This window comes from Mobula hypostoma, chromosome 16 (genome assembly GCF_963921235.1).
Source record: "Mobula hypostoma chromosome 16, sMobHyp1.1, whole genome shotgun sequence".
In the NCBI taxonomy this organism is placed as follows: Eukaryota; Metazoa; Chordata; class Chondrichthyes; order Myliobatiformes; family Myliobatidae; genus Mobula; species Mobula hypostoma.
The window spans coordinates 47064339-47090197 of record NC_086112.1 but is presented as its reverse complement, the minus strand read 5'-3'; the positions used below and the strand labels follow the sequence as shown (position 1 = coordinate 47090197).

At 42.4% G+C, this 25859-nt stretch overlaps 1 protein-coding gene across 9 annotated transcripts in view; it reads left to right on the top strand.

Annotated features, from left to right (window-relative positions):
• The window catches only part of LOC134357380 (hippocampus abundant transcript-like protein 1), a 153251-nt gene that overhangs the window by 72536 nt on the left and 54856 nt on the right, over nucleotides 1–25859 (top strand). Inside the window, exons 1-2 of one of the 9 annotated variants that reach the window (XM_063068882.1) lie at nucleotides 2624–2753; nucleotides 3558–3667. The exons of 6 other annotated variants lie outside the window; for them this stretch is intronic. In XM_063068882.1, coding sequence (XP_062924952.1) covers nucleotides 3572–3667 — 96 coding nt within the window. In that variant the 5' untranslated portion in view covers nucleotides 2624–2753; nucleotides 3558–3571. Of the gene's footprint in view, nucleotides 1–2483; nucleotides 2754–3557; nucleotides 3668–22890; nucleotides 22947–25859 lie in introns of those variants that run through there. 2 more of the 9 variants (XM_063068881.1, XM_063068880.1) reach the window with 2 other exon arrangements.

Here is a 25859-nt window from a genome sequence, read left to right as displayed (position 1 = left end):
AATTTTTTTGAGAGCGAGCGAGAGAAAAGCAAGCGAGAGTGCGCGAGCGCGAAAGCGAGAGAGGGCAAGCGAGAGCGCGCCATTGCAGAGTGTTCCAAAATAAAACGTACGTCACCCCAGACTACACTAAAGTGTACCTCTGCCTAATAGGGGTCAAAATAATGACAGTGTTGCTCGCTGCACTGTTTGCAACAGTGACTTTTCTATTGCCCATGGTGGGTTAAGACTGTAAAAGACATGTTGAGGTGAGTTTAACATGTGTCATTCGTTCATTAGCATAGCTAACGTTATTTAAACTAGCCGGCCAGCTGCTAAGGAGCTACTCTATTGCAGACGTCACACCTCTCCCGGAAGTCTCCCGCAAATTGATGGTGCTATCTCCCTGAAATGAGTTTTTGCAGGGTGGGATGTCTGAATTTTAGCTACATTATATTATGTATCTCAATGCAGTATGCACGGATCTGAGGTTCCTATCTGCTTTAAGAAGATCAGTATCAACCTGATACCTAAGAAATAACAATACGTCTCAATGACAATTGCCCAATAAAAGACCTGATGGCAATTCACCTACTGCCAAAACAGGTCTATACGACTATTTCCCCGGCCCCACACTCATCCCTGGAGCATCAGGACAGTAAAGACACTTATGAAAGACCAGTGTTTATTGGTTACAGCTCTGCCTTCAATGCTATAATTCCATTACAAACTCTTCATAGCCTGCCCTGGTCGAATCACGTAGACGCCATGGCCAAGAAAGCTCACCAGTTCCTCTACTTCCTCGGGAGGCTTAAAAAGTTAGGGTGTCGCTTTTGAGAGTCGCTATTTATATATAAAACATAGAAACATAGAAAATAGGTGCAGGAGTAGGCCATTCGGCCCTTCGAGCCTACACCGCCATTTATTATGATCATGGCTGATCATCCAACTCAGAACCCCGCCCCAGCCTTCCCTCCATACCCCCTGATCCCCGTAGCCACAAGGGCCATATCTAACTCCCTCTTAAATGTAGCCAATGAACTGGCCTCAACTGTTTCCTGTGGCAGAGAATTCCACAGATTCACCACTCTCTGTGTGAAGAAGTTTTTCCTAATCTCGGTCCTAAAAGGCTTCCCCTCTATCCTCAAACTGTGGCCCCTCGTTCTGGACTTCCCCAACATCGGGAACAATCTTCCTACATCTAGCCTGTCCAATCCCTTTAGGATTTTATACGTTTCAATCAGATCCCCCCTCAATCTTCTAAATTCCAACGAGTACAAGCTCAGTTCATCCAGTCTTTCTTCATATGAAAGTCCTGCCATCCCAGGAATCAATCTGGTGAACCTTCTTTGTACTCTCTCTATGGCAAGGATGTCTTTCCTCAGATTAGGGGACCAAAACTGCACACAATACTCCAGGTGTGGTCTCACCAAGGCCTTATACAACTGCAGTAGTACCTCCCTGCTCCTGTACTCGAATCCTCTCGCTATAAATACCAGCATACCATTCGCCTTTTTCACCGCCTGCTGTACCTGCATGCCCACTTTCAATGACTGGTGTATAATGACACCCAGGTCTCGTTGCACCTCCCCTTTTCCTAATCGGCCACCATTCAGATAATAATCTGTTTTCCTATTTTTGCCACCAAAGTGGATAACTTCACATTTATCCACATTAAATTGCATCTGCCATGAATTTGCCCACTCACCCAACCTATCCAAGTCACCCTGCATCCTCTTAGCATCCTCCTCACAGCTAACACTGCCACCCAGCTTCGTGTCATCCGCAAACTTGGAGATGCTGCATTTAATTCCCTCATCCAAGTCATTAATATATATTGTAAACAACTGGGGTCCCAGCACTGAGCCTTGCGGTACCCCACTAGTCACCGCCTGCCATTCTGAAAAGCATCCTATCCGGATGTATCGCGGCTTGGTACAGCCTACGACCAGAGGAAACTGTATAGCTTCACGGCCTCCGACCACAGGAAACTGCACAGCTCAGCACATCACGGCAACGAGCATCCCTCTCGATGGACTCTTTCTACATTTGCTGCCTTCGTGGCGCAGAATCAAAGACCCCACCCACCCCCATCTGGCAGAAAATACAAAAAAAAATCTGAAGGCACTAATCAGCAGGCTCAAGGACAGCTTCGGTCCCTCTGTTCAATGAATGGTCCCCTAGTATAAGATGGACTCTTGACAATCTACTTGTTATTGGCCTTGCACCTTATGGTTTAGCCGCACTCCACTTTCTCTGTAACGCTTTATTCTGCACTGTTATAGTTTAATCTTGTACCGCCTCAAAGAACGGTTGTAATTAAATGATCAGTGAGGGCGGTATGCAAAAAAAATTATTTTCCACTGTACCTCGGTACATGTGACAATAATAAGCCGGCTGACCAAACTCCAGATTTCGGATTCGGCGCCAATATCTGGCGAAATGCACGGCTCTCGCGCGCGCGCTTCCGTCCGGTGTCACGTGAGGGCGGCGCTGGTCCCGGGGGTGGGGGGAGCGCGAGCGGGGGATGTGACGGCTGCGCGGGGATGTAGCGGCCGGGGCACGGGCTCAGGTTCGACCGCCGCTCCATGAGTGACTGCGCCGACCCGCCGCCGAGCTCAGCGAGCCGTGCCGTCCCCCCACCGGCAGAGCAGCAAGCGGAGGGCGGCCGGCGTCTCGCAGCCCTTGTAAAATGTGACAGGATGACACAGGAGAAAAAACGAACAAGCCGCACCGTCACGCTAGCTAAAAAGATTATCATGAGAGATCCATCTGCAGTAAGTATTCACTATTTCAGCGCGTATTTACCGTAACACTTGGTGTTCTGGAATTCTGTCAAAATTAGGTTTTGCTCATTCAAATAATGGCCAAAAAATCTAGTCGCATTTTTGTCAAAAAAAAACTTGTCTTTTTGAAGATTCATGGCTTTTATAATCGTTAAAGACTTTTCAAATGGCTGATGGGTCGCAAAATTCTTGCCTTCACCATAATTGGCTTCGAACTTCACTATTCCCGGAAATAGCATCGAAATGATTTCAAGTTTTAACCACTTGACCTGTTTTTTAAACAACATATATAATCGGCTATTGTGAGGAAAATATATTCTGATATTTTCTATCTCCTGGTTGTATCGACAACCCAAAGGCCTTGTAGCCTTTTTACTGCAATAGGATTAAAAGTGCAACAAAGAACTTGGAGAATTTCATACTCTTCCGCTAGAGAATGGTCGCGTGTCCTATTATAGTGATTCAATTTCCTCTTTTGTCCCATTTTATTTCTTAGGATGGTGATTGTACACTAAATGTTCAGTTGCGTTGTGTAATGAAAATTCTGGGATAAATGCAAGTAGTTTCTGATTAGATAATGGTACAAGGCAAGATAAACATTGATTAAATCAGATTAACATTCGTTGTCGGTTCATATCAAAATATTAAAATATTTTAAATCTCAGGCACACTTTTCTGTTGTTACTTTATTCCACACGTTTTAATAATAGCTGAACACCAGCGATACGATTTTGGGATCCTTATCCCAATTTCCTTCTAATCTAGATACACTCTAATTGGTACTTCATATCATAGGTCCAGAAATCTGGATGCTCAAGTCTCTTCGGATTTCTCGTAGCCCTATAACAGTCATCTCATCTAAGTTTCCATGGTCTGTGTTCTTGGTTTCTCAGCAGCTGAATATGGTAAAGAGGTTTTCTGTACTTGAATAACATAAGAAATTTGAATGTGATACGGTTTCACTTTACTTGCTGATGTCACAAATGAGCATTCACACTTAGGGTGCGGCTTGTGAAACTGGAACAACAGTTTAAAAGTAGACCAGAAGCATAATTTGAAGTTGCCTTTGAGAATAAGTAGACTGAGACTTACTATTTAATAAAAGAACATCTTATTAATATGCAGCTGTAAAATTGGACTGTTTTAAATAAATCTAACAGGCTTTTTTGAGATTGAGTTAAAATAATCAACCCCAGAATCAGGAAGTGGTTAATTCAATAAATTGTAGTATAGCAGCTATGTATAAAGGTTGATAAATTAGAATAAGATAGAGTGGTGTCTTTCCAAAACTAATTACTTTGTAGTATACTCTATGGTAGAAATAGGCTGTAGAATATATATTATCAAAACATTGCATCATCGGACACCTGGGGTCGAGTGATTGCACAAGCTTTGGTGTCTGTCGTCTGAATTTGTTAAATCTTAGGCTCAAAGTTAACTTTATCATTTCCAATGTTATGTTTTTAAATTTGGTATAACTGTAACAAGAGCAACAGATCCACTTTACCACTTAGTATCTTTGCCTATAGTTTCATGTATGAAATAGATTATTTAATGTAATAACATATAGTTTTAATCCCATCAACCCAATTCCCATCATTTTTGTTCTCTCCTCCATAACTATAAACTCCCCATCCACTTGCAATAAGAGGCCATCTTTAAGATGAGCTTAACAGTAGCCAATTTAATGTGAATCAATATTATTGCAGGTGCTGGAAATTCCTGATGGAACATGGAACATTTCAGCCCAGTACAGTACAATATAGGCCGTTCAGTCCAATACAGGCTGTTCAGTCCATGATGTTGTCCAGACCTTATCAGAATCAGGTTTAATATTACCAGCATATGTTGTGAACCTTGTTGTTATGCAGCAGCAGTACAGTGCAATACTTAATAAAAGAACTGTGAATTACAGTAGGTAGGGTGTTATATATATTAAAGTTAAGTTAAATGTAGTGCAAAAAGGGGGGAAGAAGTAGTGAGGTTCAATGTCCATTCAGAACCCTGATGGCAGGAGGGAAGAAGCTGTTCCTGAATTGTTGCCTTCAGGCTCCTGTACCTCCCCCCTGATGGTAGCAAAGAGAAGAAGGCATATCCTTCTTGGTGGGGGTCCTTAATGATGGATGCCACCTTTTTAAGGCATCACTCCTTGAAGATGTGCTGGATGCTGGGGGGACTAGTGCCCATGATGGAGCTGACTGAGTTTTGATCCTGTGCAATGCCCCCCCCCCATACCAGATGGGGATGCAGCCAGTTAGAATGCTCTCCGTGGTACATCTGAGGAAATTTGCAAGTCTTTGATGACATGCCAAATCTCCTCAAACTCCTAATGAAATACAGCTGCTGTTGTGCCTTCTTTGAAACTGCATCGATATGTTGGGCCCACAGTAGATCCTCAGAGATGTTGACACCCAGGAACTGAAATTGTTCACTCTTTCCACTTCTGATCCCTCTATGAGGACTGGTGAGTGTTCCCTCATCTTACACTTTCTGAAGTCCACAATTAGTTCTTTGGACTTACTGATGAGCACAAGGTTGATGCTGCAACGCCACTCAACCAGCTGAAATATCTCTCTCCTGTAAGTCGTCTTGTCACCATATGAAATTCTGCCAACAATAGTTGTCATCAGCAAATTTCTAGATGGCATTTGAGCTGTGCCTAGCCACACAGTCATGGGTGTAGAGCGAGTAGGGCAGCAGGCTAAGCTCATATCCTTTAGATGTTGATTATCAATTATACGATCTACTCTAAGATCACGCTATCCCTGTCTCCCACATAGCCCTTCATTTTTGTATTATCCATCTGCCTGAGAGCCTCTTAAATGTCCGTAATGTATCTGCTTCTACCACAATCGCTGGCAGCATGCCCAGCTATTTGCCATTTCTGCCCTTCACACTTTTCTGGATTGTCACTTCTCAGTCCAGCTTTGTATCCTATCAGTGTTCTGCTGTAACCCTTGACAACATTCTGTGCTGCACACACCACCAACCTTCATGTCATCTGCACACTTACTACCCCACCCTTCCACTTCCTTATCCAAGTCATTTCTAAAAATCACAAAGGGCAGGGATCCCAGAACAGATCCCTGCAGAACACCATCTACAACCACCCTCTGTCTTCTATGGGCAAGCCGGGTTTCCCTGGATCCCATGCCTCCTGACTTTCTGAATAAGTCTTACACAGGGGTCCTTATCAAACGCCTTACTGAAATCCATCTACAGCACACCCACTGCTCTACCTTTATCCATGTGCTTTGTCACAGCCTCAAAGAATTCAGTCAGGCTTGTGTCTTGCCCTTCTCAAAACTAAGCTAACTATTACTCAAATCAAATTATGCTTCTCAAAATGATGGTAAATCCCATCTTTAATAATCTGCAACAATTTGCCCACAATAGAAGTAAGACACTGTTCTGTAATTCCCAGGGTTATCCTACTCACTTTCTTGAGCAATCATCTGGAACTGCTCCTGTGGCCAATAAGGATACATAGATCATCACCAAAGGCGCAGCAATCTCTTCCCTGGCTTCCCGTAGTAACCTGGGATATATCCCAATGTTTTTCAAAAGTTCCAGCACATGCTCTTTCTTAACATTGCCATGTTCTAGCACGTCAACCTGTTCTATGCCATCCTCACAAACGTTATGGTTTCTTTCACTAAAGTATTCATTATAGACCTGCCTTGCCTCCTTCAACTCCAAGCACATTTCCTCTACTGTCCCCGGTCAGTCCAAGCCTTACTATAGTCATCATCCTGTTCTTCACATGTGTAGAACGCCTTGGGATTTTCCTTAATTTACTTGCCAAGGCTTTCTCATGCCTCTTCTAGCTCTCCTAAGTCTATTCTTCAGCTCCTTTCATGACCTTCCTTGTAACTCTCCAGAGCACTGTCTGATCCTTTCATCCTAAACCTTAAGTAGGCTTATTTCTTCCTCTTGACTAGATATTCCACATTCTTTGTTAACCATGGTTCCTTCAGCCTACCACTCTTTCCCTGCCTTAATGGGACAAATCTAACCGGAACCCATGCAAATACTCCCTATATAAATATTAAAAAAAACCTGCACATTTCCATTGTGCATTTCCCTGAGTATATCAGTTCCCAATGCCCTCAGGTGTGTTGGTTGTTAATGCAAATAGCACATTTCACAGTGTGTTTTGATGTACACATGACAAATAAACTAGAATCTTGAACCTTTATGCTCCCATTCCTGCCTAATAGCGTCATATTCCCCCTCCCCAATTAAATACTTTCCCATATCGTCTGCTCCTATCCTCTCTAAGGCTGTGGTAATGGTTAGAGAGTTGTGGTCACTGTCTCCAAAATGCTCACCCACTGAGAGATCTGCCACCTGACCACATTCATAGTCTGGTACCAGATCCGGAATGGCCTCTCTTCTAATTGGCCTGTCTACATATTGTGTCAGGAATCCTTCCTGGACAGACCTAACACATTCCATCCCACCTAAACCATTTGCACATAGAAGGTGCCAGTCAATATTGGGGAAGTTGAAATCACCCATGACAATGATGTTGTTGTTTTTGCATCTTTCCAAACTCTGCCTTCCAATCTATTCCTTGTTGTTTCTGTTGCTATTGGTGTTCTATAGAATACTCCCAATAGAATGATCACTCCCTTCCTGTGACTTCCACGCACACTAACTCAGTAGACAATCTTTCTACAATGCCCCCCCCTTCTGCAGCTGTAATACTATCCCTGATTGGCAATGCCACTCCCCCATTTCTTTTACCTTTCTCCCTGTCCCCTTTGAAACATCTAAACCTTAGAACATCCAGCAGCCATTCCTGCCTTAGTGACAGCCATCTCTCTATAATGGCCACAACTTTAATTCAAGCAATTTGTTATGTGTGATGTGAACCTGTTACATGCTTGAAAATTTAGAACAAACTTAGATGCTATGGAATTTTGGGAGAAAAATAGCTGAGAATATTTGTTTCTCAATTCAGTATTTTCTAAAATGTTATGTGTTGGCTATAATTAAGGCTAAATTTGAATTGATGTCTAGTACTGCACTTAATTCCAAGTGAACTGAAGGATAAATTGAAATTGGATTGAGTGCAGTGCAGATTTATTAGAGTGATGCTGTGTGTATTTTTATTAACGACCTGGATGTGGGGGTAGAAGGGTGGGTTTGCAGATGACACAAAGGTTGGTGGTGTTGTAGGTAGTGTAGAGGATTGTCAAAGATTGCAGAGAGACATTGATAGGAGGCAGAAGTGGGCTGAGAAGTGGCAGATGGAGTTCAACCCAGGGAAGTGTGAGGTGGTACACTTTGGAAGGACAAACTCCAAGGCAGAGTACAAAGTAAATGACAGTATACTTGGTAGTGTGCAGGAGCAGAGGGATCTGGGATTACATGTCCACAGATCCCTGAAAGTTGCCTCACGGGTAGATAGGGTAGTTAAGAAAGCTTATGGGGTGTTAGCTTTCATAAGTGGAGGGACAGAGTTTAAGAGTCGCGATGTAATAATGCAGCTCTATAAAACTCTGGTTAGGCCACACTTGGAATACTGTGTCCAGTTCTGGTTGCCTCACTATAGGAAGGATGTGGAAGCATTGGAAAGGGTACAGAGGAGATTTACCAGGATGCTACCTGGTTTAGAGAGTATGCATTATGATCAGAGATTAAGGGAGCTAGGGCTTTACTCTTTGGAGAGAAGGAGGATGAGAGGAGACATGATAGAGGTGTACAAGATATTAAGAGGAATAGATAGTGGATAGCCAGCGCCTCTTCCCCAGGGCACCACTGCTCAATACAAGAGGACATAGCTTTAAGGTAAGGGGTGGGAAGTTCAAGGGGGATATTAGAGGAAGGTTTTTTGCTCAAGAGAGTGGTTGGTGCGTGGAATGCACTGCCTGAGTCAGTGTGGAGGCAGATACACTAGTGAAGTTTAAGAGACTACTAGACAGGTATATGGAGGAATTTCAGGTGGGGGGGTTATATGGGAGGCAGGGTTTGAGGGTCGGCACAACATTGTGGGCTGAAGGGCCTGTACTGTGCTGTACTATTCTATGTTCTATGTAAATCTAAAAAGAGAAGTTGTGCAGACTAGACTATGATTCTCTGAGTTTATAAAATTTAAGGTGTGGTTTAATTCTTAAAATGTTTATGACGGTGAAAAGATATGCCATATACGTTTTACATGTATTAGGAATTTGCTATGGTGTGTTGTTCAGGGTGTGACATGCAACAAAGAACAACTTTCAGCAAATAGGAAGAGTTATATAACAAAATAAAGTTGGAGGTTAAAGGATGGATATTGAAGAAAATGTACATACATAAATAAATACCTGCATGTACTTACAGTGTTAACTGTATTAAAAAGTGGTTTAAGGTGTCTGCAGTGCAGTGACGCGCTAACTCTTAGAACAGTTGTGCAGATTAACTGATCAACTTTTAAGATGGTGCAAATTTTTTGTTTTAATAGCCCTGTAATGCTTTCCAGAAGTGAGTTTTTGGAAAAGGAATGTGCTCAATAGAAATACCCTTGAATGACCTAGAACATTATTTTCAGGAGCATACAGAGGAATTATTGAGGCAGAAAATTTAATAGGCTTTTTTTTTGGTAAAGCAAATAAATTCCTTGATTTTGGAACCAAGGTGGGCAAATGAAATTAACATGAGTTGTAATTTAAGGATAATTTGCTTCCACACCAGTTGCCTCAGACCCAGATGAAGCTAACATGGGATTCAAGAGTCTACCACTATATGATGGGTAGGTTGGTTCAATGAGGTGACGTACTCCCACCGTTACCAATGGGCTTCTGTGTGCTCCTCATGCATGGACCCTGGGTCCTCAGTCCCATTTTGAATGCTAAAAGACCATGAGACATAGTGGAATTAGACCATCGGCTCACTGGGTCTTCTCTGCCATTCTATCTTGGCTGATTAATCCTTCTCAACTACATTCGGCCTTCCCCCCCCACAACCCTTGACACCCTTACTAACCAAGAACCTATCAAACTCTGCTTTAAATATACCCAGTGACTTGGTCTCCACAGTCGTTTGTGGCAATGAATTCCATACATTCACCATCAACTGGCTAAAGAAATTCCTCCTCATCTCTGTTCTAAATGGATGCCCTTCTGTTCTGAGGCTGTGCCTTCTGGTCCTACACTCCCACACAATAGGAAACATCCTCTCAACATCCACTCTATTTCAGCCTTTCAATGTTCGATGGGTTTCGATGAGATTCCCCCCCCACCTTCATTCTTCTAAACCCCAGCAAGTACAGGCCCAGAGCCATCAATCACTCCTCGTACATTAACCCTCATTCCTGAAATCATTCTCGTGAACCTGCTGTCCAATGCCAGGACCTCTTTTTAGATAAGGAGACAAAAAACTGTTCAAAATGTTCCTAGTGTGGTCTGGCCATTGCCTTCTAAAACCTCAGCATTACATCCTTGTTTTTATATTCTAGTCCTCTTGAAATGAATACTAACATCGCATTTGCCTTCTTTTCCTCCACCAACTCAACCTGCCAGTTAACCTTTAGGGAATACTGCGCAAGGACTCTCAAGTCCCTTTGTGCCTCTGATTTCTAAATTTGTTCCCCGTTTTTAAAAAAAAAATAGTCCATGCCTTCATTCCTCCTAACAAAGTGCAAGACCATACACTTCCAACACAATATTCCATCTACCACTGCTCTGCCCATTCCCTTTATGTCTGTCTCCTTGACTTCCTGCTTCCTCAACACTGCCTGCCCCTCTACCTTTGTATCATCCGTGAAGTTAGCCACAAAAATATCAATCTTGTTGTCCAGATGAAACCTATAATATGAAAAGAGGTGGTCTCAACATGACCTTGCGAAAAACCACTAGTTAACAACAGCCAATCAGAAAAGGCCTCCTTTATTTCCACTCTGCCAGTCAACCAATCTTCTGTTCATGTTATTAGCTTTCCTGTAATACCATGGGTTCTTGTCTTGTTAAGCAGCCTCATGTGTGGCACCTTGTCAAAGGCTGACTGAAAATCCAAGTAAATAACATCCATTGACTCTCCTTTGTCTATCCTGCCTACTATTTCTTCAAAGAATTCCGACTGATTTGTCAGATAAGAGTTCCCCTTAAGGAAACTATCCTGACTTTGGTCTACATTATCCTGCATCTCTAAGTACCCCAAAACCTCGTCCTTAGTAATGGACTCTACCATTTTACCAACCAACTGAAGTCAGGTCAACTGGCCTATAATTTTCTGTCTTTAGCCTCCCTTCCTCCTTAAAGAGTGGGGTAACATTTGCAACTTTCCAGTTCTCCGGAACCATTTTAGAAGTTAGTATTATAGATTTAGGGAGGCACAGTAGTGTGGTTGGCACAGTGCTTTACAGTACAGGCGACCCGGGTTCAATTCCCATCGCTGCCTGTAATGAGTTTGTACATTCTCCTCGTGACTGAGTGGGTTTCCTCCAGGTGCTCCAGTTTCCTCCTGTAGTCCAAAGACTTGCCGGTTAGTCATTATAAATTGTCCGATGATTAGGCTAGGATTAAATCTGGGGATTGCTGGATAGCGTGGCTCGAAGGACTGGAAGGGCCTATTCCATGGTGTATCTCAATAAATAAATAAAATGTAGCCTTTATGGAGGTAAGTAAAGGTTTTGCCTTTACTATCCATTTCACAATGACCAATTGAGATTCCCGAAAATTCTTTTCATCATTCTGACATTTTGTTTCCATTCTAAGCTGTTGATCTCAAAAAGCTAAAATATATACGGTTGTCACCAGTATCAGGTTAGACACAATTTATGTAATTTGCCCATTTGAGTGGCAGGGTGGTGATACGTCTCTACCAGTGTGCTCCCTCCCTCTGCTGCCCTTAATAAATGTTATTAATTTATCTGTATACAGCTGAAGTACCTGTGTGCATTTTGCTTGCAGTAATAGTCTAGTGGATTATTATCACAGTGGTGGATTATGACTAGTGGAGAGCTGCTGATTTCCAATGGGTTATGCTGCAGATGGCTTCAGAGCAATGGTTCCCAACCTAGAGTTTACGGACCCCTCATTTAATGGCAGGGGTCCTTGGCACAAAAAAGGTTGGGAACTCCTGCTTTAGAGGATTGTCTTAAATAAGGTTGGGAAAGGAAGGTCTACTACATAATCTCTGCGTGGGGGGACCAGGAGAGAGGTCTGACTGCACACAACAGCAATATTTACCGGATTGAAGAACAAATGCTGTTTCAAAAGAAACAAACGATTTTTTTGCTGCTCAACATCACTGCTGCTGGAGTTGCCTCTGATGTCCTTGTGATACTCTGAGGGACAGATTATAAGTTGTACTACTACAGTCCTGAATACAAGCTGGTATAATAGGCATGGCAGTACTGTGAGCTTCTACTTGACAGAGATATAGGGTGGGTTTTGCTTAGGCTCAAATAAAGTTGAGATGTTAGTCACTGGATATTGCTTCTTTTTGGCCCTTTGAGTTATGTTGGATACCAATTCCATATTGGTATGTCTGGATTCTGAAGTTTGTGCAAAGACCTCTGTTGAGCTCCTTGTACTTCCAGTTTCTGGCAAACCTAATGGTTCTTGTTGCACCTTACCCAGATCTTTGAGATTTAACTCCTACCTTTGATCGCTTGAGGCCATCTATACCCACCTTTCCCCAAATATATCTGAAATGGTCTGTTCTCTGTGGTTCGAGAAATCCACCAGGTTCTCTGGTGTGAAATGCCACCCATTCCCTTTAGTAATGTACTACTCTTTTCCAGGTTGCTTCAGGTGTAGTGTGTCTGCTAATGACTATTCTTTCCCCAAGGTATTTTGGGATGCAAATTTGGTATTGCAGTATTTAGCCACAGTGCGGCAGCTTTTTCCTGAAACTTCTTTCGGCCGGGCATTTTGAAGAAATGCACATGCATGCCATCATGGGAGTGGGAGAAAGTTTCAGTATCGGGGCATCGAGAAGCTGTAGTCAAACTAATGTCCACCTGCTGCTGCTTCAGTAACCGTCCGTCTACTAAAAGGTCAAAAGTAGGGTGCTCGCTGGATGTTCAATTCTTCACAGTTCCTTAGCAAATGAAGCAGCTTATGCTTGCATGCAGCAAGTCCAGTTCCAACTTTGCTGTAATGATTATTTTTGTGTAATGAGATATTATCACAGTCTGGGCACTGCTGGCTGCAGTTTAAAAACCAATTATGATGTGTGCTGTGATAGTGATACAAATCTTCTACATTTAAAAAACTGGGGCCCAGAAATTAGATCACAGAGCAGCTCAACTGAAATGGACACCACCAAGAGAATAATGAGCATTTCTGGCCCACGTTGCATCACTCATGGAATCCTGTAAGGAATCATCCATATTGGCTCAGCTGATTTTGGTGTTTAACACCTATTATCCCATTGAGTACTCCTTTCGGATTGTTACAAGAGAAATTAAACGACCTCCTATACTCCAGGGTCAGCATGGTCTTCACAGTGCATCACTGGAATGGAGCTAACTCAGTAAAATCCAGGTGCGCAGTTGATAATCCAAGGCCTTTTTGGGTGAGGTTGTTTTGGGGTGTAGCAAATTGCAGCAGTGAATCAGCAACCTTGTGTAATGAACATCAGGTGCAGTACAAGCTGCTGCTTTGTCTGTTATGTCATGTTGGGTTATTTATCCTGGAAACAGGTCTGAGAATGGGACAATTAAGGGAGAGGTTCCTGTTTCTTTTTGCCACTATGTTATTATAGAGACTTCAGAGTCCTGGATACAGATTCATTCAAACTGATCCATTCTTCAGCACATTGCTTTGTTTTGAAAGCTGTTGATTTTGCCCCTTACACTTTCTGGCACTTATTTGGAGCAACTTGGCCTTTGATATTTTAGCCTATACCAAGTTAAGTAATGAGATTTTCCATACATCATAGAATTCTTTTTCCAAATGTTACTGAACCCTCAAATATTTCTCCCTCTGTAAACCATTTTTAAGAAATCACGCTGCATTAATCTGTTTCAGAACTGTTAATTCTGTGACAGGAGTTTTGTATATTATTCCACTTTCTGTCAAATAACGTAAATCGAACTTAACTATCTAGATAGAGAGGCCAGTTGAACAGATGGTAATTGATAAAGAAAGGGCAAGAAAAAGGAATGGACTTTGAGATATGAGCTATACAGCTTTAGACATAGGAGCACGAACTGGGAGAGGAATCTGAAGTTCTCGATTGTTAATGAAAATTGACCTGTGTACAGTAAAGCACATTTAAGGAAAGCCATGGGAAGAGGAGTAATTTAAAATCCACTGACTCCGGAAGACTATAAAGTTTAGTAATGTCACCAAAATTGGGAGAAAAGGTAGGGAGAATATTTATAATTTAATTATGTTACAACAGGGTGGTGGATATTTTTGGGAAAAATTGATTGTTTAAGAAATGAGGAATTGAGCTGTTAACAACAGGAATTCTGCAGATGCTGGAAATTCAAGCAACACACATAAAAGTTGCTGGTGAACGCAGCAGGCCAGGCGGCATCTCTAGGAAGAGGTGCAGTCGACGTTTCAGGCCGAGACCCTTCGTCAGGACTAACTGAAGGAAGAGTGAGTAAGGGATTTGAAAGTTGGAGGGGGAGATCCAAAATGATAGGAGAAGACAGGAGTGGGAGGGATGGAGCCAAGAGCTGGACAGGTGATAGGCAAAAGGGATACGAGAGGATCATGGGACAGGAGGTCCGGGAAAAAAGACAAGGTGGGCGGGGGGGGGGACCCAGAGGATGGGCAAGGGGTATATTCAGAGGGACAGAGGGAGAAAAAGGAGAGTGAGAGAAAGAATGTGTGTATAAAAGTAAGTAACAGATGGGGTACGACGGGGAGGTGGGGCATTAGCGGAAGTTAGAGAAGTCAGTGTTCATGCCATCAGGTTGGAGGCTACCCAGACAGAATATAAGGTGTTGTTCCTCCAACCTGAGTGTGGCTTCATCTTTACAGTAGAGGAGGCCGTGGATAGACATGTCAGAATGGGAATGGGATGTGGAATTAAAATGTGTGGCCACTGGGAGATCCTGCTTTCTCTGGCTGAAATTGAGCTGGTACGCAGTTTAGGAATTGACCAGGTGGTCAGCAGAGATTTTTCCAGTTGCCTCATTTCCTGTGTTCCTTGCTCTTCCTCCAAAAACTGAAGGCGTAAGGCCAGATTGCTGAATTCCTTCTCCAGTCTGCACCATCTTGAGCAGGTTAATTCAGCATAAAGTGTTCTAAATAATGTTTGTCGAATTTATTTACAAAGTTTAGTGGATCAGGTTAGCAGTTTCTTTCTTGAAGATTTAGTTTTCTCTTTGGTCATTGTTGTTACAGATACTGTGTGGCTAATTGCCACTGCATGTTTGTGGTCCACTGGAGGTCAGTTGGCCAACCTTTCCAGACTGACTTCCTTTTGGAAAGGGGAGCCTAGTCCATTTTGACCTGACCAATGCATCAAAATGGCTAATGAGCTTAGTATTATTTATTAATATATTACAAATAATGGACTTGAACTGTATGAAATTGGCATTACTCAGTATGAATTTGATGTTTTAAAAATGAAATTGTTGTTTTGGTTGGTGGAATAGTCACTTAAGGAATCTCAGTTAAAAAGTAATTACCAGTGCAGGAAAATGGACATGTTATAATAGTCTGTTGAAAACTTCCAAACCAAATGATAAAGCAGAGCCAAGGTATGTGCAGTTGTCCAGAAATTTCTGATATAAAGCTCTAAGACTTAGCTGAGAATGAAAATAATCATATCTGCCTAATTTAATATTAGTTTAAACAAATATTTGCTAGCTATGTTAGTAAATTACTGCATAAAATGTGTTTTATTGTTTGAAACTCTAATAAACATTAAAAATATTCCAGTGGTCTTTACTGGCATTGAATGTGATACAGAACTTAAAGTAAAGGGTTTTTTTTTTAACATTGATCATGATTCTTGTCTTCGAGGCATTGAATCCATTTTAAAGGCAAGGACGAACATTGGAATTAATTGAGTGTTACTTTCATTACATCTGAACAAATCTATGATTTTAAATTGAAGGAACAATTCCCAGAAACTGGAGTTTTCCTAAGCATGCAATGCTTTGGACAACTGTAATCAGAAATATTGGCAATATTTCCCATCCCTTTAAGTGCTGTCACCTTTGCATATTTTTAGAGGAAATGCAAGTGCATGAAATTGTATAATGAGTACATTCTGAGTGTTTTCTCCTATCAGTCCTGTATAAAGATAAATTTACCTTTAAACCTTCATACGCAATAAATAAAGTTTCATTGGGAAAGACAGCTTTGGGGCTCACAGATCTATATGGTTGACTGTGGCCTTCAGAGAGATAATGTCTTAAAATTCCCTGACAGCACTCGTGGTTTTGAGTCACAAAGTTAAAGATCCTCTCCCGTAATGTGGGATGCTACTTTTGAAACAAAATTTGACTTTTGTCCATGATGCTCAATTATCTTTGGATTTACAGATATTAATGATAACAATTAGCTTTATTTGTCACATGTACATACATGAAATATGGACGTGCGAAGTGCCTAATTTGCATCAAATCAGCAAGAATTGTGCTTGCCGGCCTGCAAGTGTTGTGTTGCTTCTGGTGCCAACATAGCACGTCCATAACTTACCAACCCAAATGGTACGTCTTTGGAATATGGAAGAAAGCCAAGGCACCTGGAGGAAACCCACGTGGTCACGAGGAAAACATACAAACTCCTCACAAACAATGGCAGGAATCAAACCCCAATCTTACAGCCGGCTCTATGAAACAATGGAGCTAACCACTATGCTACTGTACTGACTCCATGACAGAAACTAGCCATCTGGACGTGAGAAGTTATATTAACCCAATTTGAAATGTGGCCTTCCTGTAACGTGCTGTAAAGAATTAAATTATTTGCTGTGTTGCTTAAATTTTCTCTTAAAATTACTCCTGTTCCAAAATATTTCTGTAATAAATTTAGGAAAGTTCTGAGTGTGTAAGCATTTCAAGAATGTTAGATGTCACATGGCTATGGATAACTTTGGGATATTTTAAGTGCTTGCCTATGAATCTTTTCTAATACTACTTCAAAAAAAACTATATTGTCATTTTGTTGGACTGTGACAGAAAATCTCCCCAACAAGTTCTGACACAAAATGTATAGGATTATTCCTCTCATGTCACAGTGCCCCCAGAGCTGTTAACATGCTGTGATCAAATTATTAGATTCAACTTTATTGTCATTGTGCCGAGTACAGATACAAAGCCAATGAAATGCATTTAGCATCTGACCAGAGATGCAAAGAATAGTGTTATTTACAAAATAACTGCAAATAAAAAAAGTGCTACAGCACACAAATATAAAAGTACTGAGACAGTACAATATGGGTGCAATACTGTGATGAGAGGTTCAGCAGTGTCACAGCCTCAGGGAAGGAGTTCTTCCTGTGTCTGCTGGTGTGGGAGCGGAGGCTCCTGTAGCGCCTACCAGATGGGAGGAGAGTAAAGAGTCCACGGTTAGAGTGAGATGCATCCCTGATAATGCTTTTCGCCCTGCCCAGGCAGCGTAGATGGTAGATGTTCTCAATGGTGGGCAATTGGGTGCTGATAATCCGCTGGGCAGTTTTCACCACACACTGGAGTGCTTTGCGGTCCAATACGGGACAATTGCCATACCACACTGAGATGCATTTGGTGAGTATGCTCTCAATGGTACGGCGGTAAAAGTCCATCAGTATCCTGGGACAGAGGTGAGCTTTCTTCATGCTCCACAGGAAATAAAGGCGCTGTTGTGCCTTTTTGATCAGGATGGAGGAGTTCAGGGACCAGGTGAGATCCTTGGAAATGTGGACACCAAGGAATTTGAAGCTTGATACACGCTCCACTACAGTTCTGTTGATGTAGATGGGGATGTGAGTGTGACTCCTGGCATGCCTGAAGGCTGCAATGATCTCCTTGGTCTTCTGGGTGTTAAGGGCCAGGTTGTTGTCGGCACACCACACGACCAGGTGCTGGACCTCGTCCCTGTAGGCCGTCTCATCATCCCCTCTGATCAGACCAACCGCCATGGTGTCGTCTGCGAACTTGATTATGGAGTTGGAACCATGTACAGGAACGCAGTCGTAGGTGAAAAGGGAGTACAGAAGAGGGCTCAGCACACAGCCTTGAGGCATGCCGGTGTTCAGGGTGAGAGTGGAGGAGGAGAGGTTGTCTAACTTAACTGATTGGAGTCTGTTAGTCAGAAAGCCCAAGGTCCAATTGCAGAGGGATGAGCTGATACCAAGCTGGCAAAGTTTGGTGATCAGCTTGGAGGGGATCACAGTGTTAAATGCCGAACTAAAGTCAATGAACAGCATTCTGATGTAACAGTTGGGGCTGTCCAGGTGGGTCAGGGCAGAGTGAAGTACCGTGGAGACGGCATCCTCTGTTGACCTGTTGGTGTGATAGGCAAATTGATGGGTAAATTATCTCTTATTCTTTTACTCTTCTTCCTTACAACATGGTTGAAAATTGTAGTGGTTTAAATTGATCAATGGAAAATAGATGAGCTGCTACTGAAGGATGTGGTAGGTGTCAGTAGTGCATTCAAACTAGTGAACCTTGCACTGAACCTCAATACAAGATGAGCCTGTGTCCCTTAATGGCATATTGTTTGTGGGTTGTAGTTGTGTGACATGAAATAGATTACAACCAATTTCCAGCACTTGAGTATAACTGCATACCTTGTACTCTGTACTAAATCGAGGAATAGCAAAAGTTGTTTTTGCTCTGAGCAGTTTTAAGTTTTAAAAAATCTGCATTTAGCAAACAGCTTCAGATTTCACACCATTTTATTTTGGCTTGAATAAAGCAAAGTCATTCCAAATTGCAGAGTTATTTTTTGACTGTAACTTGATTTCTGAATTAAAATTCACTAATTAAAGTAATGAGATTAATTCTAATATCGATGAGTTGTTACCAGCCTCTTTGTTTGTACAGTACATCAGATTGTTGGAAGTGACTGGATATGAATTCCATAATTGACATGTATACGATAGAAGATTTAAAATGATTTAGCATTAACATTCGATCATGTGCATCAGACATAATAAATACTGTGTTCGAGGTGATGGAAGGGAGATCTATCTTTAATTTGAGTAAAGAGCAGTGGGCAGCATGAACATGTGGATTTTCCCAGATTACGGGTTTTCTGATGATTCAGGAAGTGAACATCAGCATCCACGAGCTCTGTAGGCTTAACCTCGAATCTTTAAGTAACCATAGACACTTTTTGCATTCCAAAAGGACCGGATTGCATGTGACTGTTGGAATTGGTTTATTATTGTCACATGTACCGTAATATAGTGGAAAACATGGTTTGGCATGCCACACATACAGATAATTTCTTTACAACTGTGCATTGAGGCTAGTACAAGGGAAAACAATAACAGAATGCAGAAAAAAAGTTTAGCAGCTACAGAGAAAGTGCAGTGCAGGTAGACAACATGGTGCAAGATCATAACGAGGTAGATTGTGAGGTCAAGATTCTATCTTGTTGTATTAGGGAACGATCCAATGGTGTTATAGTGGAATAGGTCAGTGGATGATGCAGTCAACATAGGACTGCATTACATACTACAAACCTTGACAACCCAGGAACTTCTGCGAGGGTCTTGTTTGTTGACTTCAGCTTGGCGTTCCAACACCATCGTCCCAAAAATCCTCCACTCCAAACTCACCCAGCTCACTGTCTCCCCCGCCATCTGTCAGTGGATCACAAGCTTCCTGACTGTCAGGGTGCAGCAAGTGAGGCTGGGGAGCATCATTTCTAGCACCCAGACGATCAGTACTGGTGCCCCCCAGGGATGTGTGCTCTCCCCACTGCTCTTCTCCCTTTACACTAATGACTGCACCTCACAGGATCCATCTGTTAAACTCCTGAAGTTTGCAGATGACACAACTGTCATTGGCCTTATCCGAGACGGTGATGAGTCTGCATACAGACAGGTGGTGGAACGGCTGGCCCTCTGGTGTGGTCAGAACAATCTGGAGCTAAATACGCTCAAGACTGTGGAGATGACAGTGGACTTCAGGAGGACTCCCCCCACTCACTATACTCAATAGTATTGTGTCTGCTGTGGAGACCTTCAGGTTTCTGGGTGTCACAATCTCCCAGGACCTGAAGTGGACACCCAACGCGGACACTCTTATCAAAAAGGCTCAGCAGAGGTTGTATTTCCTACGTCAACTCAGGAAGTACAACCTGCCTCAGGAGCTGCTGATTCAATTCTATTCAGGAATAATCCAGTCTGTTCTCTGTTAGTCCATCACTGTCTGGTTTGGATCAGCTACCAAACAAGACAAGAATAGACTCCAAAGGACCGTCAGGGCTGTGGAAAGGATTATTGGTGTGAAGCTGCCCTCGATCCAGGACTTATATGCATCTAGAGTCAGGAAGCGAGCAAGCAGCATCATTATAGACCCATCACACCCTGGACATCACCTGTTCCAACTCCTTCCTTCTGGTGGACGCTTTAGATCACTGTATGCCAGGACAAATAGGTACAAGAACACAAACATGAGGAATTCTGCAGATGCTGGAAGTTCAAGCAACGCACATCAAAGTTGCTGGTGAATGCAGCAGGCCAGGCAACATCTCCAGGAAGAGGTACAGTCGACGTTTTGGGCTGAGACCCTTCAGGACGAAGGGTCTTGGCCTGAAATGACGACTGTACCTCTTCCTAGAAATGCTGCCTGGCCTGCTGCGTTCACCTGCAACTTTGATGTGTGTTGCAGGTACAAGAATAGTTTCTTTCTGTATGCCATCAGTCTTATGAACACTTGAATTTTAGTCTATTATAAACCAAGTCCACCTGTACATACACAGGTATACCTCATTGTATATAGTTCACGATTATTTGCACTATTGTTTTGTTTGCTTTTTGATTCTGTACAGCGAGAGCTCAGGGAAACCGGCATCAAATTCCCTGTATGCGTCCACATACTTGGCGATAATAAAGGATTCTGACTCTGATTCTGAATGGAAGCTATCCTTGAGCCTGGTGGTTTGTGCTTCCTGTTTGATGTGAGAGGGAAGAAGAGAGAATATCTGGGTTGGGTACAAGATCACTGAACCAAGACCCTTACCTAAATGATGCCATGCTGTCGGGAGATTCACCTGAATCATTTATTCTAAGACAGTCCACTGTGCCAACCATATTTTAGCCGACTTAGCAGTCAGCTGAATGACTAACTTCTCATTGATGACTCAAAACAATCTGATCTCTCATTTGTACTGGAGAGTTTCTTTGAAAATGTGGAAGTAGTAATGGGGAGTACGGGGGAGATTGTTCTAGAGGTTCTCAGTGACTGCTGCTCGGTTCAGTCAAGAGTGCCTTGCTGTACTTTATAGTGTGTTCATTGTTTACCCTACACTAAACATCTAGTGGTCATTAGTGCATAGAACTTTGCCCAGCATGCCTTAGTAAGGTGAGGGGGAAAAATAGTGAGAAAAGGATCTTTGGATGTGTTGTCTGAACATGCCAAATAGTTTTAATTTATACTGAGCCTATGCCTGAATTACTCCATCATCAACAAGCTTTGGCTGCAAGATTGTATCAGCAGCTATACAATAGGTGAATATTGTATAGCTGAATATGAATTTATGAAGGTGAATTTATCTCACTTTTTGCAAAGCATTTGATGGCTATGAAGAAAGTTCTGGATCACTGTGTAGATGATGAAAAATATTCATCACTTCTGAGTACCTTTTCAAAGACACTTGAGGAATCCACAACTTCAAACACCACAACGTGGCCTGAAGCACTGACATTCACGTGGCTCGCCCTGATCTTCTGCTGCAGTCCAGCATTAACACGGCTCCTATGATGTGATGGATTGAGGTGGACAGTCAACATGATGATGTTAAATTGCAGAGGAAGCCCAAAGAGCTGAATGAACTACTTCTATGTTCTTAAGACAAGTGTTCAGTTTCCTCAATATTACTTGAATTGTACTTTTCTCTGCCATCTAATTATTTCCATCATCTTTACCACCCCCCCCCCCCCAGAATTACAGAAGTCTAGGTCAGCTGTTGCTTTTACTCCGAGGCTCAGAGAAACTGGAGTGGGTCAACAACATAGCTGCTTAGTACTTTAATTTGTTACTGTGTATGAAGGAAAGAAAAGGTTTCACCTGTCAGCAATATTTTTTACCTATGGGTATAATAAAGCAAAACCTTCTACGTTGTCAGTCTTGATTACTGTACATTTCAGACTCCTGAGTGTGTCATGAAAGCCAGGGTGCCAAGGAAATCAACGTGCCTTTTCATACATGCCATCAAGACATTAAAAAAGTCAATGTGCCTTTTCATGCATTCCTTTGTTGCTTGTCACCGGTTGCCACCTGCCCTACTCTCCTTCATGTTTAGATGCCATCCTTTGATCTTCAGTGTGAACAAGGCTGCTGCTGTATCCCTCCATAGAGGTTACCAGTAATCACATTTTAAAAAAGCTTGATTGCATAGGAGATCTCTGCAATTGCACATTTTCTTCCAACAGTGTTCATATATATTTGCTTTCAAAGTGCCTTTCAAAGATTGAGATGAGGGAAGGTTCTCAAAATTACATGTGTGGAGTTCATGATTTGCAAAATTTCACATTGAACTTTTCTAGGTGGTCTCTCAGAAAAGAGTGGTACTAAGTAAAAAAAAACAACAGAAGTATATATGCAGAAGATGAACTCTTCCTCTTAGTGTGCAAGTGATTTGCCAGGCAGAATGAGGTGTGGGATAATTTAGGGAAATGTACAGAAGCAGACAAGATGTTCAGAATGGCATTGTAGCAATCTTTGTTTCAGTTATTTTTAAAGGATACAATGGTCTGTAGTCATTAGATTTCAATGTATTGAAGTTAAAGACATTGATTGTAAGTAGGTGTAAGACAAAACTACGGAATGCTTGATTAAGGTTTTCCATGCATCTGTGCAAATCAGGACAGATAAGTTGCATGACCAATTTAAGTAATCATTTCCAATGCCTGCTATCCCAAAAATTCTCTCTCCCCCCCCCCCCCCGCCGAACACAGCCACTACCGATTACTTCATTAAATAACTCGGAGGAAGGGGAGAGGTATGATTTAATAAATTTACAAAGTTGAGTGGGCCTAAGCTGCTTGTGATTTCTGCTTGATTCTTCAGATGGGATTTGTGTTGAAATCTTTGACAGCTTGTGTTGGAAAGATCACCAAAACTTGGTAAGAAGTTGGGAAGTGAGTTAATTTTCAATAGGTTTTAGTAATAGAATAGAGTAGGGAGAGATGGACATTACTGAAATATAGCAGGAAAATGAATTAGTCATGCAGCATTTGGTGTGCCATGTTTACTGTTCACTGCAGCTGTTTTCTGCTTTTGTGCTCTCTGAACACTCACTGTTTCCAAATCCATCAAAATCATTCAAAACTAGATATGTCACATGAAAACAACACACATAAAAGTTGCTGGTGAACGCAACAGGCCAGGCAGCATCTCTAGGAAGAAGTACAGTCAACGTTTCAGGCCGAGACCCTTCATCAGGACTAACTGAAAGAAGAGCTAGTAAGAGATTTGAAAGTGGGAGGGGGAGATCTGAAATGATAGGAGAAGACAGGAGGGGGAGGGATGGAGCCAAGAGCTGGACAGTTGATTGGGAAAAGGGATATGAGAGGATCATGGGGCAGGAGGCCTGGGGAGAAAGAAAAGGGGGAGGGGGGGGAAAGCCCAGAGGATGGGCAAGGGGTATAGTGAGAGGGACAGAGGGAGAAAAAGGAGAGAGAGAGAAAGAATATATATAAAAATAAATAACGGATGGGGTACGAGGGGGAGGTGGGGCATTAGCGGAAGTTAGCGAAGTCAATGTTCAAGCTATCAGGTTGGGGGCTAGCCAGAGGGAATATAAGGTGTTGTTCCTCCAACCTGAGTGTGGCTTCATCTTTACAGTAGAGGAGGCTGTGGATAGACATATCAGAATGTCACATGAAAATCCAGACTTCATCACTAATATATATCATCTTATATATTATTTTACAATTTGAATAATCATTTAACACTTTGCACCTTCCCCAACCCCTTCCTAGCCTACTAGATAGATACTTCATTGATCCTAAAGGGAATTACAGTGTCACAGTAGCATTACAAGTGCACAGGTATAAATATCAGAAGAGAAGTAAGAAAGAATAAAAAATAAACTACCTCAAACGGGGGGAGGGGGGGGCGGTAGCAGGTCGTCACTTCCCCGGCTATAGGTTGACTCATAGTAGTGCCTAATGGCCAAGGGTAAGTGTGGCCTCGTATAGTGTTCTTTGGAGCATCACAGTTGTCTTACTCTATTACTAAAAGTGCTCCTCTGTTCAGCCAAGGTGGCGTGCAGAGGGTGAGAAACATTGTCCAGAATTGCCAGGATTTTCCATAGGGTCCTTTGTTCCACCACAGTCTCCAGAGTGTCCAGTTTGATTTCCATAACAGAGCCAGCCTTTCTAATCAGTTTATTGAGCCTGTTGTTATCACCTGTGTTGATACCATTGCCCCATCACACCACCACATAGAAGATTGTACTGGCGACAACAGACTGGTAGAATGTGAAGGAGAGGCCTACATACTCCAAAGGGCCTCAGTCTCCTCAGGAAGTAGAGGTGACTCTGGCCGCCTTGTCCATAGCCTCTGTATTGGTGCACCACTCAAGTCTGTCATCCAGGTACACCCCCAGGTACTTGTAGTCCTTACCACATCCACATCTTCACCATCAATAGTAACAGGGAGCAGTGCAGGCTTAGTCTTCCTAAAGTCCATCACCATCTCCTTTGTCAAATGGTGCAAGCTGAATCATCTGCAGCTCAACATCAGTAAGACAAAGTCCTCCACCAGAGCCATGGATTCATCCTCCTATCCTCCCTTTATACACCCAACTATTGCTGAATCATGAGAGAATTTCTGAAGATGACATGACTCAGTGTTATATCTAAACTCCGAGGTATACAGCGTAAACAGGAAGGGAGCCAATACAGTCCCCTGTGGGGACCCAGTGTTGCTTATAGCCATGTCTGGCACATGGCTCTGAAGACACACAAACTGTGGTCTGCCAGTCAGGTAGGTCATGCTCCAGCTTACATTTACAATAATTTCAAATAAACACATCTCCAAGCTCCTTAACTCAGGACTCGGAATTTCCTTGTGCAGTGGAATCCTTGACTACCTGACCAACAGACTCCCATCAGCAAAAATAGGCAACACACCTCTGCCACAATTATCCTCAACACTGGGGCACAAGGTTGTGCTCTCAGCCCCTTTTGTTCCTATGTACTGAACTCTGTAGTCAGATTCTGCTCTAACTCCAGTTACTAGTTCACAGCCGATACCACCATTGTGAGCCAGATATCAAACAATGACGAGGTGAAGTACAGGAAGGAGATAAGAGCCTAGTAACAGTGTGCCAGGACAATCACCTTTTCCTTAATGACCACCTGTTTTCGTGACTTCAGCAAAGGGTCGGAATACATTGCCCTACCTTTATCAATGGTGCTGAGGTGGAGATGGTTGAGATCTTCAATTTTCTAGGTGTAAATATCACCACAGGTTGTCTTGGTCTAATCCTGTAGGTGCAATTGCCAAGAAAGCATATGAACATCTCACTAAGGTGAGGAAATTTGGCATGTTCCCAAAGATGAAAAAACACCCTATCTGCATGTATCATAGCTTTTTATCATGAAATTGCAGTTGTGAACACTCCCTACCCAGTCTGTCGTGAAAAACAGCCTCTCTTCCATTGACTCTGTCCGAACTTTGTGATGCTTAGGGAAGGCAGCCAAAGTGATTAGGGACTCCTCCCACCGCCGTGATTCTCTCTCTCTTTCCAAGTTTCCATTGAGCAGATATACTAGCTTGAATGCACCTCCCAACAGGCTCAAGTATGGCTTCTAACCTGCTGTAATTAGACTCACCCATGCACTTGTATGATGAGGCAGAAATGTTGATATCCCAGTTTACCACATCATAGCCATTGCACATTATTGTCTAGCTGCACTGCAATTTCTCTACAGATGGTTACACTAAATTCTGTATTTTATTATTGTATTACCTTTCATGCTCTATTGATGTACTTGTGTTCAGAATGAAAAGACGACACCTTTCACTAG